At 38.1% G+C, this 16,225-nt stretch overlaps 1 protein-coding gene across 5 annotated transcripts; it reads right to left on the bottom strand.

Annotated features, from left to right (window-relative positions):
* Positions 1–2,402: 2,402 nt before the first annotated feature.
* On the bottom strand, positions 2,403–15,692 carry STX16 (syntaxin 16). 5 transcript variants are annotated; one of them, XR_011101844.1, is made up of 9 exons: positions 15,367–15,692; positions 11,513–11,620; positions 10,196–10,336; positions 9,503–9,665; positions 8,676–8,767; positions 7,687–7,830; positions 7,078–7,158; positions 5,312–5,502; positions 2,403–4,787 (listed from the first exon to the last, which is right to left on the bottom strand). XR_011101844.1 is itself a non-coding variant. In XM_068700190.1 (9 exons), exons 1-9 carry the CDS (start codon positions 15,499–15,501, stop codon positions 4,683–4,685), a joined length of 981 nt encoding a protein of 326 aa, XP_068556291.1. In that variant the 5' UTR covers positions 15,502–15,690; the 3' UTR covers positions 2,403–4,682. The 5 variants fall into 5 exon arrangements, 4 of the variants coding, with proteins under 4 accessions (XP_068556291.1, XP_068556294.1, XP_068556292.1 ...); XM_068700190.1 differs by lacking the exon at positions 5,312–5,502 and adding an exon at positions 12,961–12,972 and having other exon boundaries at positions 15,367–15,690; XM_068700193.1 differs by lacking the exon at positions 5,312–5,502 and adding an exon at positions 12,961–13,005 and having other exon boundaries at positions 15,421–15,689.
* Between the last annotated feature and the right edge of the window lie 533 nt (positions 15,693–16,225).

Below are 16,225 nucleotides of genomic sequence, written 5' to 3'. Positions count from 1 at the left end.
TGTCCCCCTTGCATCTGCAGGGAACCTGACACGTAAGGACAAGCAACTCCGCTGCTAGGTCACAGAACGGCTCGAGTTGGAAGGGACCTTGAAGGTCACCCAGTTCCAAGCCCCTGCCATGGCAGTGATGCCACACACAAGGTCAGGTTGCCCAGGGCCTCATCCAGCCATTCTTGAACACCTCCTGGGATGGGGCACCTACAGCTTCTCTGGGCAACCTGTTCCAGGGCATCCCCACCCTCTGAAACACAAGTTATCAGGTGATATTAGTAGCCTTTTTTTATTTGACCTGAGTTTCAGAAAACACACATAGATCATTTTAGTTTTCTACAATTCCACTGTTCATAGACAACGATGGAAAAAAGATGCTGCAACACTGCAGTGCACAGTGTGACATTCCTCGAGTCTTCCAGCCTCTTTAGTGAAGGTATTTGTACTAATTCCAGCCACCTCCATGTACAATTAAAATGCATGCAATTTTAATCAAGCTGGAACTCTTACTTGCCTCTCATAACTCCATTTAAGGATGGAAATGCTACATTTTGAAAGTGTAGAATCATACAGGGATAAAAATGGAAAAAGCCAAATTCTTTCCTTCATGAAGCTAAATATCAGAGAAAATGTGCTTCTAAAAACATTACAGAAACAGAAGAAAAAGCCAAAATACACTCTAAACTATAATATGGGCAGTCACTTAAATGAAACAGTTTTCCAAGCTCCAACTTTAATAGCAAATTTGTGTTTTAAATTTAATGGGATTGTTATCCTTATATTTTTGTATTTGTCAAGCACCTCCTATTAATGTCAGGTCAGCAGGGAATCGGTACTCATTAATCTGCAGCTATGTGGAAAGTCTAAACATCACAAAGGGAGTGCACTTCCATTTATAGTGGAAAAGAAAATGCAGATGCAAATAATGGAAGTACATCTAAGAAGAAAATACATATTAGGCTGAATTCCAGAAAAAAAAAAAAAAAAAAGCTTTCTTAGAGTAAGTCTTACTTGGTCCCAGAAGGGACATTATGGAAACTTTATTGCCCAACACATTTAAAATTAGCTTGAATAAAAGATCTAGCAAAATCTATTGCAGAGGTCAATCACGCGTCATCACAGACTGGACAGGATAACCCAATAAACAAGTTCAAACTCCAACACTTGATAACACTTCATGTAGAGATATGAAAGCCAACTTTTATGAGTCTCTTTACTGAGCCAAAGAACATAAGCTGTGTAGGGATTCACTATTATTCCATTACATACGGACAGTGAGCAAAATATGAAAGAGAATAATAGAATTATTATTTCTTGATCAAGACATTCAGAAAATTCCACCAGGTCAACTCTCTACTGTTTAGTACAGCTTCTGCCATTCCTACTACTGCAAGATTCATCATACCGTACTGTCCCAATCTGTATTTTCCAAAGGAAACAAAGCAGTAGGAAACGCTCATCTAAATCTAGAACCTTCCATCATTAAGTTAGGGACAGCAGAGGGGTGTCCTAATCAAAGCAACAGAATGACTGGAAAAGTCAGTTCTATGATACAGAAACTGTACTTATTTTCCACTAATAGTAGTTGCAAACATTTCTACTCATGTGAGCCTCAATGGAAGTTGCAGCATGGCCCAATCTTCCATGGCCACTCCAGTTGTTAATCCTCTAGAAGTTGCAAGTATTAATGGAATTCAGCCACTCAATATTACATATTCCACCATAATTAATATGCAACAGCATAATGGATTCCTTGTTTTAATTAAGCTTATATGTAATGTTTCTTAAAAGAAAAATTCTTCCATTTTACTTTTCAGTTTCTGGAGAACACTCGCCATAGATATTAATTTACTGTTGCAGTGCTTGTAATACTGTCGTTTTCAGATATCACTAGAATTAACTTCTACTAATAAGGAATAGCAGCTTCTTGTTGTATGCTTGCATACATTTTAATGGAGAAAGTCTGTACAAGCAAACAGCTTTATAAGTCATTCAGACCAAGTGGGGAACCACAGGTTCTTGGGAGATGCTCTAGCAACATCGTGCAGTTCCCCGTGGCGTTCGGTAAGCAGTCAGGCAGAGGCTCAGTACAAGCTCAGAAGAATCCAGCAACCATGAAGAGGTCACAGTCCGCAGAACCCTGTGATGCACGCAGAGGTGATTACAGGGCTGGACAGAAGCAGTCACTTGGTTCAAGCAGCTTTTGCTCCTGTAACACCTGAGTAGGTAGCAGCCACTGTTGAAGCCACGATTCTCCTCATGTGCAGTGACTTTTTTGGGCACTGAGGCTACCCCTTCTATAACACTCCATAGAAAGATACTCTTCCAAAGCATTGCATAAGGGTTTATGTTTTAGTTAATCAATAGTTTAGACTGAATTGTAATAAATTAGACATCCAAAGTCTAGAAGCTTGTTTTGCTTTTTTTTTTTTTTTTTTTTTTTAATATTCAGCCTCAAATTCTAGCTCAAGTTACACAGGACAATTCGCATCAGAGCTCAACCTCTTGTGCAGTGCATATTAAGAAAGTGTGTTTCCTTTACAGAATTTGGATAGGAAATACATAGCCATTTACCTTAGTGGAGTTAAAATATCACTGTCATTTTAATGGCAACTACAGGAGAAAAAAGAGTCACTGTTTTGACAATATAAATTACATAGTGCTACATAAAGTTTTAAAAAAACAGGTATTTCATGTCACTGCTGCTTTTATTTAATTTCAAAAAAATTTATGAGACATTAACATCACAAATATTTGCTTCAGGTTATGCTGTTAAAAAAAAAAAAAGAGTAATTGACCAATAAGGTTGGAAGTGTTTTATTACTTCTCTGAATTCATTAGCCATGATAAAATGTCAAAAGCACCAGTCAAGACAGAAATAAATAACACGATCTCATGTTAGAAAGTTGCAAATACAGTATATTAAATTATAGCAATATGCTGCTTCACACCAACTGATGTAGACAGCACACTAGGGAGACAGTAGTTTTACTCACGATCATTGAAAAGATCTATTACCAGAACAGGGGAACTGCACGCCCACCTAAAAGCATCGTTCTTTCTTTTACGGATTTATTTTATGAATTTAACCAAGGGCTTGAACTGGCGGTTTTGGAAGTTCAACATCCCCTTTGTCTAGAGGTAACAGGAGTGGTACAAAGCTTTTCACAATAAGCCCAAAAGCCGCAGCTTTCATTTCTTTCTAGTCTTCTTTCAGGCTCATTCCTGCACTGAGTCAGTGTAAACCCACATCTTAGGTCCTCCTTAGTACATGGAAGAGACAAGTTCAGTGCAGGTAGAGGAATCCTGTCTCACATGTGCAACATTAAAATCATAATATTATTAAACTGCACTTCAGGGGATTTGAGCAGAACATCTATGCAGCTTTACGGGGAGCACAGCATCAATCAGAAATGAAGGAAATATAAGTTACAGTCCCTTTGGGGAAAAGTACATACAGAAAAGCCATATTAAAAATATTAAGGCAAGGCCTCTACAATTGCACACCACTTCAGGCCTGAATTAAAACATGAATACTCTGTTACTTAGATGTTTCTCTAATTTTGCTTTTATGGCCTACAGCAAAAGTTTTCCACTGCAAAAAAAAAAATAGTGGAAAAAAGGAAAATTCTCTACTGAAGGCCTAGTACATGTCACTTGTATGACATCTATCATGGTCAATAAAAGACCATAAACACGTCCTTTTCTAGGCAGGCATTTGAAAAAAATAATCTTCTGTCAGGGGAAAATGGATGTAATGTATACTGTAGTGAAATCACTTTTATATAAAAAACTAACATTTGGACAGATGCACTGTAAAATAAACATCTTACACAACAACTAAAGTATGAAACATCCAAGACCACTATAGCAGGCCAGATTGTGTAGAAAGCCAAATGGAGAATCTCTACTTTTTAGTTTTAACTTCATCACATCTTTAGTGTAATGGTTGTACTTTTTAAAAAAATGTACATGTATATACAATGATCATTCTATAGTGAGGGAGAACATTCCCACGATTACTCAAGCTCAGAAAAAAAAAAGTAATTGTGTTAAATTATGCCAGTGATTAAATCTTATTATTTACAAGATTACATAGCTTTCTGATTCTTAGTGATGATGCAATATCTAAATTAAGATCAGAGGGATTGGATTAGGTTCTGGTTGTTAAACGCCTTCTTTTTCACCTAATTCCTTGGAGTCTGAGTCTGGAAGAAAAGAAATTAAGTCAAACATTTTTATGCCTCAACATATTTTACATCTAGATCAATTTCTGTTATCTAGTCCCATGACTCGGTAACACAGTTTAAATTTGAAGCCTATAACAATTGCAACATAATACAGAAGACAATGCATTATTGTTCACAGTAACAAAGGAATTACTGTACTCACTGGTAAACTTCAATTTTGTAAGTATTTAAGTAACGTGTTTCCAAATACCCCTGGACAAAGAACCAAATTATCCATTTGGAACCATCAAATTTCCGGACTATATATATATATTTTTTTTTAAACAAACACTTCACCAGTTGCCAAACTTGTACTCTGAAGAATTCTACAGAAACATTGCACAGACTTTGTACCACAAGGGCTTATACATTCAAAGGCAGCTTTCTGGAGTGCAGATCCATCCATTCACATTGGGGAAAAAAGTTCACATAAACTCCAAAAATAAGAAAATTAAGTGAAACCTAGTGTGACTTTACACCAATAAGAACAACAATAAGGACAATTACTATAACAAACAAAATTAAAATAACAAGCATCTTCCGATTCTTCTTTTGATATTGCTCTGCCTACAGAAACAGAAAAGAAAGAGTTAATACTTAGATTTCTGCAAAGCTCTAAGTATGGACTCTCGTTTAATATAATTAAGTACATGTACCTCATTTTCTTTGGTAATTTGACTTTTCATATACAGTATATTGCAAGCAACTCCCACAAAATAACTCTAGTCCAAAGACTTGAGTGAAAATAAATATACACTGAAGTCACATTTATCCATATTAAATAAGAGACTATAAAGAATGCATCCTCATGTTGGTTATGCAACCTTACTGTGAATTCTTCTCAGCAGTCCTCGAGAAGATCCTATGCCTCCACAGGACATGTGAGCTATACAGAAGAATGATATAATTTGCAAGAACTCTTAGCTATGAGGACTGTGGAAACAAAAATCAAGCAACAAGGTATGCAAAAGTCTGAACAGTAAAAATTGGCAAGATGTTTTAAGTCATTTTGCCAACAGAGCATTTCTATATTATAGCTGGAGCACATTAAAATTCACAATACTTCATTTTAGTAGGCATTTTGGTTGTACCTGATTCAGCTGTGCATTTTCATTTAATTTCAATTAGAACTGAAAGCTTTCATTTTGTTTTGGTTCTCAGTTTTCTGCTTCATTCCTTCTTTCTTCTAACCACCTTTTCTCATCCCTTTCCTCTTTTTCCCAGGGGAATTAAAACGTGGAGAAAACTCTCCAAAAGTCAAATGAAAGTCTCCTAATAGAAACTAAACAAAACAAAACTTGCATTTAATTCCTTTTTAATTAATAAACCTTTATAATTTTAAAGGGAAAAGATATTAATTCTTTTCCTTTATAGCCCTTGTAAAAAAAGATATTTTCATCAGATCTTATAAGGTGGAATTTTTGACTTGAAACTATATAATACACAATCACTGCAGTTATTTTACTTAATTGGGCTTTAAGTATCACAAAGCCTGACAAAGTATCACAACTGATCCCCATTTTCCAGTTGAAGCAGAAATTAATAATTAGTGATTCATAACACCAGACTTCTGGAATGAATTAATGAAATTAATTCATTAATTCAGCACTAGAAAATATAAATATATAAATATAAAAATAGAAAAGCACTTTTCTATGAAAGTGCTATCTAGGTAGTTTACAGTAATTATGCCAATTAAAACAGAAAACTGACATTTATTAAATCGGAATAGGGTTAACAACAGTACTAAAAACAGCAGGGTATCTATCTGTATTTTATATTACTATTCAGACATGTATGTTTTCCTTGATAGGTGAAAGAATTTTTATGCTGTACTGAAAACACCTGATCTCCAGTATATATTGCATCAGAAATCCATTGTCTCATCAGCATTCCAAGCACGGGTTTGCTGACAATTCATTAACTACCACTACATAAGAAATAGCATTGATTTCACCTGATTCATTTACTTCCAGTTCAGTTTGTGCAAATTGCTTGCAATTACTTTAAGCCTTGTTTGCCAATGGTCAATGCCTTACTTTAGCAGCCCCCATTTTACTTTTTACATATAAAAAGAATAAACATAGAACTGATTTACTTTGCTTTTCCTCAAGTGACAGTTTTTCCTGTGTATATTTTACAAGTCTGCCACAATATAAAGTTGAATGTGTAGCAGTAAGATGTCCACATTTCCAACACAAACTGTTCTACTTAGAAGTTTTTACATAAATCTCCCATTCTAATTTTTCCAGTAATGGAATGACTGGACTGAGCTGACAAGTCAGAACTTAGCTTAAAATCAGAACAAAACAAAAAAGCCAGCAAAACAACCACAGAAATCTGTGTTCTTCTGCCAATTGAAACTTTTCAGATGTTCATAGTAAACATTTAAAAGCAAAAGGCTGCACTTAACTTCTAACAAATGTCACATGGTAAAAGAAAACATTTTTTCTTCTTGCTGCTCATGCTATTGAGATAACATTTTCGAACTTTAATACATTAACTGAGTGACTGAAACCTAATAGCAAGGTACCCAATATCTAGTCCCCTTTCAGAAGTGCTAAGCTCTCAGAACAGTGCAGTGAGAAGAAGTTGTAGATACATTCCACCAGGTCAGCAACATAAAGACTAAAGCACACTGCCTGGATGCCCAGAAAACTATTTGACATTAATAAGCATGATGTTAACAGAAGTTACATGGAAAGTTCCTACTACAGTACAGTAGGGCATATCGTACTGTACAGCAATCACCTCTGTCAGGGATTACGTATAAATGAAAAGTGACCAAATAACATAATGGCTATTTAATTAAAGATAATTAGATATGCAAAACAGCTTAAATATTCTGTCAGCTTACCTTATGTAGCTGTTTTAAACCCTCTTCAGTTTTGATACATGACTGTTCAACGTTGTAGTCAATTCTATCTAGAACTGTTCCCTAAATGAAATGGAGGGAGAGAATGAGCACCAAGTTAAACCTAAACAAACTTCATGAAAAAAAAAATCATTGTAAGCGGCAGGGTAATAATGCTCACAGCAAGCAGCCTGAAACATTCATAGTTTACATAGTTCATTAGAAGACCTAGTTGGGACTTCTCTAGAGGACCTCCTTGCTTAATGCCTAACTTGACCGCTCTGTCACAATCTCACATCACAACCTGTAATTGCCATAATCCTCGCTCAGGTACTTTTGAGTGACATGTTTAACCTAAGCTGAATTTCTGGAAGAAATAACTAACAGAACTCTGTAACTAACAGAACACATGTAGAATGAACAGATGAGTTATTACTTTTTCCTCATTAATTCAACTTCTTACACATTTCAAGCAGAAGAAACTTCGCCTGAATTAATGTGTTTGGAAAAGTAAGGAGTACATGAAAACAGGATATTACAAAGAAAGAGTCTAGAAACCTTAACGCTGCATGGAATCACCCATCTCTTGCTAACATTGTGGTGTTGAGGTACCTGTTCTACTATCATTGCTCCCAGGTCCCTAAATATTTCATTGAGATCGGAGATTGACTGTACAATCTGGCGGATTTCTCTTTCCCGCTCTTCCACCAGTAACGTGTTCTGCTCCACCAATGCTAGCTGGTCATCTGTAAAACCCTGTTGAAATAAAAGATTTGTGGTTTTTAGGTGTTCTAGAGCGAAAACTCTAGAAAAAATTACAGCAATTACATGACTCAATAATGCAACGCTCCTTTTGGTATTTCAGTGATAGACAACTATTCAAGAAAAATCTTACTGTATTCATAAACCGTTTTAGGTCTACTAATAGTCTTAGCATAGAAAATTTAAGTCTTGCATCCTGCCTAATCACACAAACAACTTGCTTTAAAATAAGATCTGTCCAGTTGAAAAGCACGCATTACAGATATGAGTATTTTGCTGCACTATTGGATGGGACATGACAGAACAAATTCCAACATTGCTTAGAAATGCAGTATACCCAAACTCCACAACAAAATAAAACTGAGGGTGCCTGATACTACTGTTCAACATAAGTGCACAGAAACAAATCCTTACTCTGTTACTTGCAACAATTTGTAATACTGAAAATCTTCAGTTAAGCTTTAAATTCACTTTATAGAGTGTCACCTTCCACCAAAACTCAGCATCACACTGACACAATTCTCTAATAATCACTTGTGTATGGCAAAAAGGTAGGGTGATAAAGGACTGTACTGTATTTACAGACCTTCCAGGCCTTGTCAGTCATACAAGGAGCATTCAGTAGCTGCACTGAGTTCCCTCACACTGCAACACTGAGGCTGATGGCACACTTGTCTAACATCAAGAGCAACACTCATTAGGAAAATGCATCACAAATCTGCAGAAATAGAATTTCCATGTAGTTTGGTACTCAGAGTGTAGCATTTTGATATTTTCATACTAGAAGTAAATTAAGATTTTTTTTTGTACTGAATTTGTATAATAATATCTTAACTTACTCTGTCATAAAGCGTATCATCCTCTCCATCATCCATCAGTGGAACTGAAGTGTCAAAGAAGTGTTTGGATCTTTCCTCTCTATTCTTCATGCCTGTGAAAGACAAACTGTGTTGGAGCGCATTGTTTACACACACTGATGTCATTCAGATTTCCTAGCACTTTTGAAAAGTGTGTGCAGGAAGTAGAGTATTTTCCAACTGCTTTTGGAGGAAACATGATAAATATGGGATCTATCTAAAATCTACCTGATAAATGACAAGGAACGTCTAAATTCGAATTGTCACATAGGCTTACTATTTAACAAAGCATAACAAATTCTAGCACGCTTACAAAACATTGATTAAGCCAATAGTTTTAAGTCATTTCATTCCATGAAGTTAAAAAGATTTTGAGTAAGCTAAGAGCCTTAAAGTGTGATCACTGGGCTGTTTTCTAACAGATTCTCTCAGGAACATCCCTCTTCTAATCCTCAGTTCCACCTACACTATTTGCACCAGGGCAATTAAAGTATTTCATCTGAAGAAGATTTTTTTTTTTTTAACAAATCAGCTTACTTTACTTTGCCAAAAATAGAATTGAACACAATGTTAGACTTTAAATAGGATATTCTATTCTTAATCTGTTTGCTGATGCACAATTTTAATTTATCACAGACCATCTTTTAAAGTTTAATATATCATAAACTCCCAATCTAATATAATCCTGGTGGTCCTGTAACCATCACTAACCAAACTTTAATGTACCTTCCCCAACAAAAAAGTAAGTACACCTTAATTAGTGCTTTGCACAGAAAGTACCCATGCATTACTGTATCTCTTATGCTTACGTTTGAGATAGTCAGACTGTGCATGCCTGAAGTTGGTGGATAGGTCCTGAAGGGACTGTGCTAGGGAAGACACTACATTCCTGAGAACACGTGCTTCTTGTTCTGTACAACTACGTGACTTGCTCTGCAAGACCTGGACTGCTCTCTGACACCTGTGAAATAACTGAAAAAACAATTCCATTAGTATAAAAAAAGATACAGCAACACATGTGCTTTAAATATCACATTGCCAAGTTCAAAAGACTAACACTTTTGACCTCTAGAATTTTAAAATGAGTTTCTTATTGCCCAGTGCAATGTTTAAAAAGGCATGGAAATACAGAAAATGGATTAACAACCTAAATCTAACAGGATAGAGTTACAGAGGCACTTCTGATCAAGGGCATTTTCTTCATCATAACTGTTTGGACTGGAAGTCATATAATACATATGTGGATTTCTGTGAGGTAATTGTAAACGTGATTTAATTAAGTCTTCCAATCCTATTCCAAGATAGAAAAGCAAACAAGCAATTGACTCATTGAAAAGTTCACTGAGATGGTAAGTGCAGTACCTAGCATAAGAGCCCAGGACTTCTGGCTCACTCTAATAGTGACAAGAGAAGAAATGCTTTATCCCAAAGAAACTGCTGCCTTATCATGATATGCATTACAGATATGTCATTGTTGATTCAGAAACAAAAGCGGTCTGTACCTGTGTGATCTCTTGGGTTGTTATTTCTATTGCACGTTCTTCTTCACTGCTGTCATCCAGTGTTGGTCTGTTTAGATGTTTATCATGAAGACTGGCTAATTCTTTCATCTTCTGTTTAACCCTGGCAATATCATACTGAATCTAAAACAGCAAACCCAACAATAAAGAAAGGGAAGTGACTAATATTTCAGGGGAAAGGGTTCAGACAAATGCTACACAAAAATAATGAAACAAATCTTTAACAAAAAGCAGACCAAAGATCACTAAAAAAGACACAAAAAGCTGTCTTAGTAACTGAAAACACAAGAGTATGAGTTTGCTATTTTTAAACCTCCTCTTGTTAATCTAAGAGAAGACGGCTGTTTTCAGATATTCTCCATTAAGGTGGAGTTAATATATTTATCATTATATAATTTAGTAAGAAAGGTTTAACCAACTTCCAAAAACATAAATGAAAATTCAGGTTACACCTTCAACTCTGTCAAACATGCTACAGACTAAACTTTACAGCTTAACTTAAATTACTTGCTTTCAAACTAGACACTACAATAGATCTGTAAAGACGATTACTGTCCTAGTAAAAAAAAGGAGACTGATCACCTTTCTGAACACGCAAACTGATGAGCTGACCTGTTTGAGATTTTAAAAGGATTTTCTGAAAGTCAAGAAGAACTTCACACTCCAAATGCTGGAAAAGGCTTTTAATTGGATGCCTCCAGAATCATTCCCTCATATTTGTCCAAATATTTCTGTAACTTACAGCTCATCTGTGCTACACGCGCAGGAAAACCTCTCCTGCTAAGATACTAACGCTTCTTGTTTTCAAATAGTAAAGTGCTAATCTATTTAACTGGATTCCTCAGTGGGTTCAAAAAAAGACTAAAGAATATGCTGAAATTTTTGTATCCTCCTTTCTGCGTTTATATCTGAGAAGAACTTTGCTTTGCTGAGAGCTTTAGGACTTCCCCAAAGTCTCAAGTCTAAGTGCTCAGATACAGCACGACTACTCTAATGGCCCAGGTATACACAGTGCCAATACTGGGCTCCTGTTGATGACACAAATCTAGTCCTCTGCAATCTCTGCTCCTAGACAATCTCCCTTTATTTCACTTGCACTATATCTTTCAAAACAATAAATCACAGCTCACCTGATATTTTCTCTAAACAGGGGTGTCAGAAGTTAGAAAAAGTGCTTGCTTTAATCTTTCTTCTAAAACCACTTCTATCATAAAAGTTACAGTATTGGCAATGCAACAGACAACACAAACAAACTCCTACATGAGAAAAAGTCAGGACTGCATTCGCCATTCAACTTACTTCATCTGCTCCATCCACCCATTTGGGAGGTAAGCGTTTCGTTACTCCAATTGCTGCCTCAGGATCTAGACTTATTCCTGATACCAGTGCCATACGATCATCAGCAAGCTACAAAAGATACAAGAAATATCCTTAAAAAGAGACAGCAAATCAACTTTACTCACACTAGATGCAAATCTTTGACAAAAATAAGTACTTGTCTGCCTTCCCTTCCCATTAAAACCTCAAAAATGTTTGCACACGATGCAAGTATAATCATGCTCCAATTTTTCTAATGAGCTCTCCCATATACTAATGATCTATACTCTCCCACTTCCTACAGGATATGAAAGTCAGGGTAAATTCTTCACAGATTTTCAAGGAGAAGAGATGTTATTGCAGTGAGAATTCAAGTAATTCTTGTACTGGTACATTCATATTAGGAAGTGATTCACAGCCAACAGAACCCTACCAATGGTTTAGCATGGTTCATATTGGGCCAGACAAGTCTGACGATCTCATTTTGGAAAATCTCCAAATAAAGATGTTTTACATGTCCAAGAAGTAAACTTGCAGGAAAATGGGTGGAATAATTCTCAAAAAGATCCAGGGACTGTCAGAGAGTAAAATAAAACAAGGTGCCAGACAGCTTTCACACCACTTTCCATTGATTCATAGCGGTGTTGGGGACGGGGAAAAGATGAAAAAAAAAAAAAAAGAGTAAAAGAAACCTAAAATCGCAATTGATAGTAGTCTTAATTTTGAGTAACTCTGGTGCCACAACACTTAGTGCTGAGGCCATATCTGCTCAGTCATCTTCCTCCTCTGAGGGGAAAGCAGGAAAATGGATAGTATAGATTTTTTTTTTTCATGTTGTCAGTTGAAGCAAGCTTTGTAACTCCAGAGATTAGATGTCTTCATTTATCGGAGACAGAAAAAGGTGTCATCATAAATGACACCTCTTACGACATACCCAATTACTTCACTGTTTGTTCTCAGGGAAAGATTTCACAAAAAAACTCTTCCTAGTTCTCTCAGATTTCTACTTTTCCCATATTAGATTTGAAATCTCTGCAGTCCCCACCCCTTTTAGAAACCAACATTTATTCCTTCCTTAACAGTGCTCTCTTGAAAGCCTGTTGGTTTTTTATCCCTGGCATTGTTTCCTGACCAAAGTTTACATAATTTATGCATAGCATAAAATATTGTCAATAGTTTCACTGTACTGTGTCCCATATGCATATAGTAAGTCAGACTAGTTTATGCATATATATAATACATATAAATACTATAGCATTATTTCACAAAACGCTCCTCTTCTCTATGCAGCCTCATCCTTCTACTGTATACGAAGACACCCCATCCTGTATCAAGAGACTTAATGAACTTGCAGAATAAGAAAAAGGACATGTTAGCTCAGTTATGTATGCTTGATGCACCATGACAAAATAAAATGTGAAAAACAATACCTCATCCAACTCCTGAAGCAATTTGTGGATCCCATCAGCCCCATCCAGTTAGAGACAGCAAAAAAATAAAAGAAAAAAAAAAGAGACATAGGACAGATATAGTATTTTCTCAACTGACGATATCCTAGGCTTTTTATTTATTAAACATGATTGTTTACAAAGAACAAAACAAATTGACTTAAAACACTATTCAATAGAAGTTCAGTATCATGATATATTTGAGTAAGCATTCTGCTTGGTGTACAAACTTTTTTTTTTTGTATTTCAGCTGCTTGATTAACAAAGAGAACGTAAGAGATCAGGTTAAGAACCCGCTTGATTTCCACACTAGCTGCACAGTGAAGTATCTACTTACTAAAATTTCAAATTGAAAATCTGCAATATACTGAAGCATGACAGCAAGGGTAATTGACTGTAGTATTTAACATCCACTGGTGATTTAGGTTTGACTCTGATTGGAGGATCCACATACAGACTTCAGTAGGACATTTATTGGTAAGCATCCCAGTTATCACAGGTTAAAACAGACAGCAAATGACGAAAAGCGAAAGCACACACAGTTTCTGCTCATTCATGTATGAACTTCAGTTATGCTCTAGTTTCAGATACCGTTAGTTTTATGTGCATCCCCAAAACCCCCAAAGACTAGCATCTGCACCTTTGTAACTCATCACTCCTTGTAGCATAGGAGCTGTGTGTGAGCACTGAGATCTAAAACAAGGACAAGTACTTGAGGTTTAACAAAGCAGCAGGCTTCAATCAATGGCCTCTTTTATCCTATACCAAGATCTTGAAATATTACCATATTGTCACAAATGCTATTTTGATTATCTGAGTTTAAGGAGTTGTTGACTGTCAGCATGAGAATGCATCTTCCAGGGCAGAAAGCAGTTTTTGACATACAGCTCTCATAATACAGGACTTTTCAGGAGAAGCCTAGAGAATGCATGAAGCTAAGTCAAAGTACTATGCGCCAGAATTAGCAACATTGCCGTGTACACAGGGGCTCTCCTCTGGAAATAACACCCAAAAGAAAAAGTAACTAGCTAACAGTGATGAGCACCTTGGAAACACAAAGGTGAAGAGCTCACAGTACCACCTTTACGCTTCTTGCCATGCTTGTAGCAGGGAGCTGCTACAGACTTCTGTCCACCAGAACATGGCTGAGCCACTGACTCATCTGCTTGACAAGGCCCTAACAATTTCCAAACACTTCACTTTGGTTATATTTGAATGAGCATCCTAGAAAATGCTTCAGTTCGTATCAACAAAGACTGTAAATAAACATCTTACACGAGTGCTAAGTGTTACTGCACTCGCTGTTGAGTAAAAGTAGTTTCGCTGCTCAGCAGCCTGTAGGCAAGTTCCAGCATCTCTTTCCATGTAGAATCAAAAATTTCAAGGATCAAAAAATGATATTGGCAAGAAAAATTACTGAGAACCAAATGCAATGCCCAATGAAGCACACGTAATACATATCACTACTCATATTTCCTGGTCTGTAAATGCAATTGAATGTATAGCTTGTATAGAAACAGGTGTAATACAATTAAAAAATAATGAAATGTTCAATGGCAGCTCATCAGTTGAAATACGTTTTGCAGCATGAAGCACTGCTTTTACTAAAAAAATGCTTTAATGGGAAGATGAGAGTGCCAACAGATACTTACTGGAGGCTATTACAAATGGTAAGTTTGAGGAACCAGCTTTAAAAGCCAGTAAAGCTGAGCTGCCAGGCTGTTTCATTACTGCAATCAACAGCGTTCAAATACCCTTCAAATTGCTCTAAGGAAACTGCTTGTTTATAAACACCTTTTTGTACTTATTTTGTAAAGAATTATTTCAATAACTCTGAACCTTTCAAAGCAACCTTTAACTTTTAAGATTTCCATCCCAGTGTGACCAGCTCAAAACTTAGACAAAGCCACACGAAGTGCCACAGAACAAACAGCTTTCTGAGGTTTCTGCTCAGAGGGATCACACTAGAATCTACTGACACCCCCCTGTCACAGATGAGATGACTTTGGGTATTACTTGCATTTGGGGAAACAACAGACATCGGAACAAACTATGGGAAAAGTCAAGCAACAAGAGGGACAGGTCTACAGTACTGCATTGGATGGTGCCCACGCTGCAGCGGATAGAAGAGCTCTGCTCTGTGAAACAAAGCAGTTTTCTTTCCCCACTGGGGAGACAGTGGGAAGAAAAAAAATAAGCAATGGACAAAAACCTCATGGCAACACCGCCGTGAAGGTATTTGGATTAAGCCCAGAGCCAGGCCTCTTCTATTCGCTTTTTGGGGCAGGGGAGGGGGGGGAGCAGCACCGGGGGGGCTCGGTGGGGGTGTGGGGAGAGGGACCCGGCTCGGCTCAGCACGGAACGGTAGGATGAAGGGAGGAGACTCACCGCAGCAGCCATGCTACGTGAACTCAGAGGGCTGGAGGAGCCGTAACTACTCACTTGCTCGGCCAGCAGCTGCCGGCTCTGCACCGCCTTGTTCCGCAACAACAAGAACGCGTCCGTCAGGCGCCGGGTGGCCATGGTGGCCTCCCGAGCCGGCGCACCCCCCCCTCCCCTCCCTTACCCTCCCCTCCAGCCCCGGGGCCGCTCGGCGCCTCACCGCCGGGCCCTCGGCCCCGGCCCAGCCCCTCAGAGGGCCCGGGGAGAGGCCCCCGGCACCGGGCGCCGCCGGCCGCTGGCCGCGGCCATGCCCCCGGATCCGCCGGCAGCGGGGCCCGGCCCGCTTCCGCGATGTGCAGCGCCCGCCGCCCTCCGCCCCGCTCCGCCCGGGCCCGCAGGCCGCAGCAGCAAGGTTCCGGCTCCCTGCCGGCTCAACCACACAGGGGAAGGGAGCAGAAAAAGCAGAAAGCCTCTAAATGAGCCCAAACAGCTGGGAAGTGACCCCTCGCACACGGCTGACGCCACCCCAAAAAGCTATGGTGGGAGTGGTGAGGGGTGTTAGTGCCTTGTGGTGATTGCCGCCTCAAACAGCAGCATCCGTCTTTCCACACCTGTCACCAGGTTCCCTGGGTGGTGACAGAAAATGTCTCAGCATAGAGAAGACCTAACGTTTCCAGAGAGCTTCCAGTTAGCTTTGTACATTTGCTGCTTCTCACTGCCTGATGCATCTCTAACAGGAACAATTTGGGTTCAAAGCATAACACCATGACCATTTTGATTTGCCTCTTGTCCCTCACTTTTTTCCTCTGAGTCCCCAACATCACCCCAAATTTGCTTTGCTTTCAGTGAAGTCTGTATTGCCCAA

The sequence above is a fragment of the Anas acuta genome, chromosome 16, assembly GCF_963932015.1.
Source record: "Anas acuta chromosome 16, bAnaAcu1.1, whole genome shotgun sequence".
NCBI classification, from domain to species: domain Eukaryota; kingdom Metazoa; phylum Chordata; class Aves; order Anseriformes; family Anatidae; genus Anas; species Anas acuta.
The sequence above is the reverse complement of the archived record's forward strand: the minus strand, read 5'-3'. Positions and strand labels throughout refer to the sequence as shown.

Excerpts from the sequence above, each read along its gene's own strand:
- STX16 (XM_068700190.1), bottom strand. The coding sequence starts at position 15,501 with ATGGCCACCCGGCGCCTGACGGACGCGTTCTTGTTGTTGCGGAACAAG. Across the intron at positions 10,337-11,512 it reads GGGTGGATGGAGCAGATGAA|ATTCAGTATGATATTGCCAG; the intron begins GTAAGTTGAATG and ends TTGCTGTTTTAG. Across the intron at positions 9,666-10,195 it reads CAACCCAAGAGATCACACAG|TTATTTCACAGGTGTCAGAG; the intron begins GTACAGACCGCT and ends TTGTTTTTTCAG.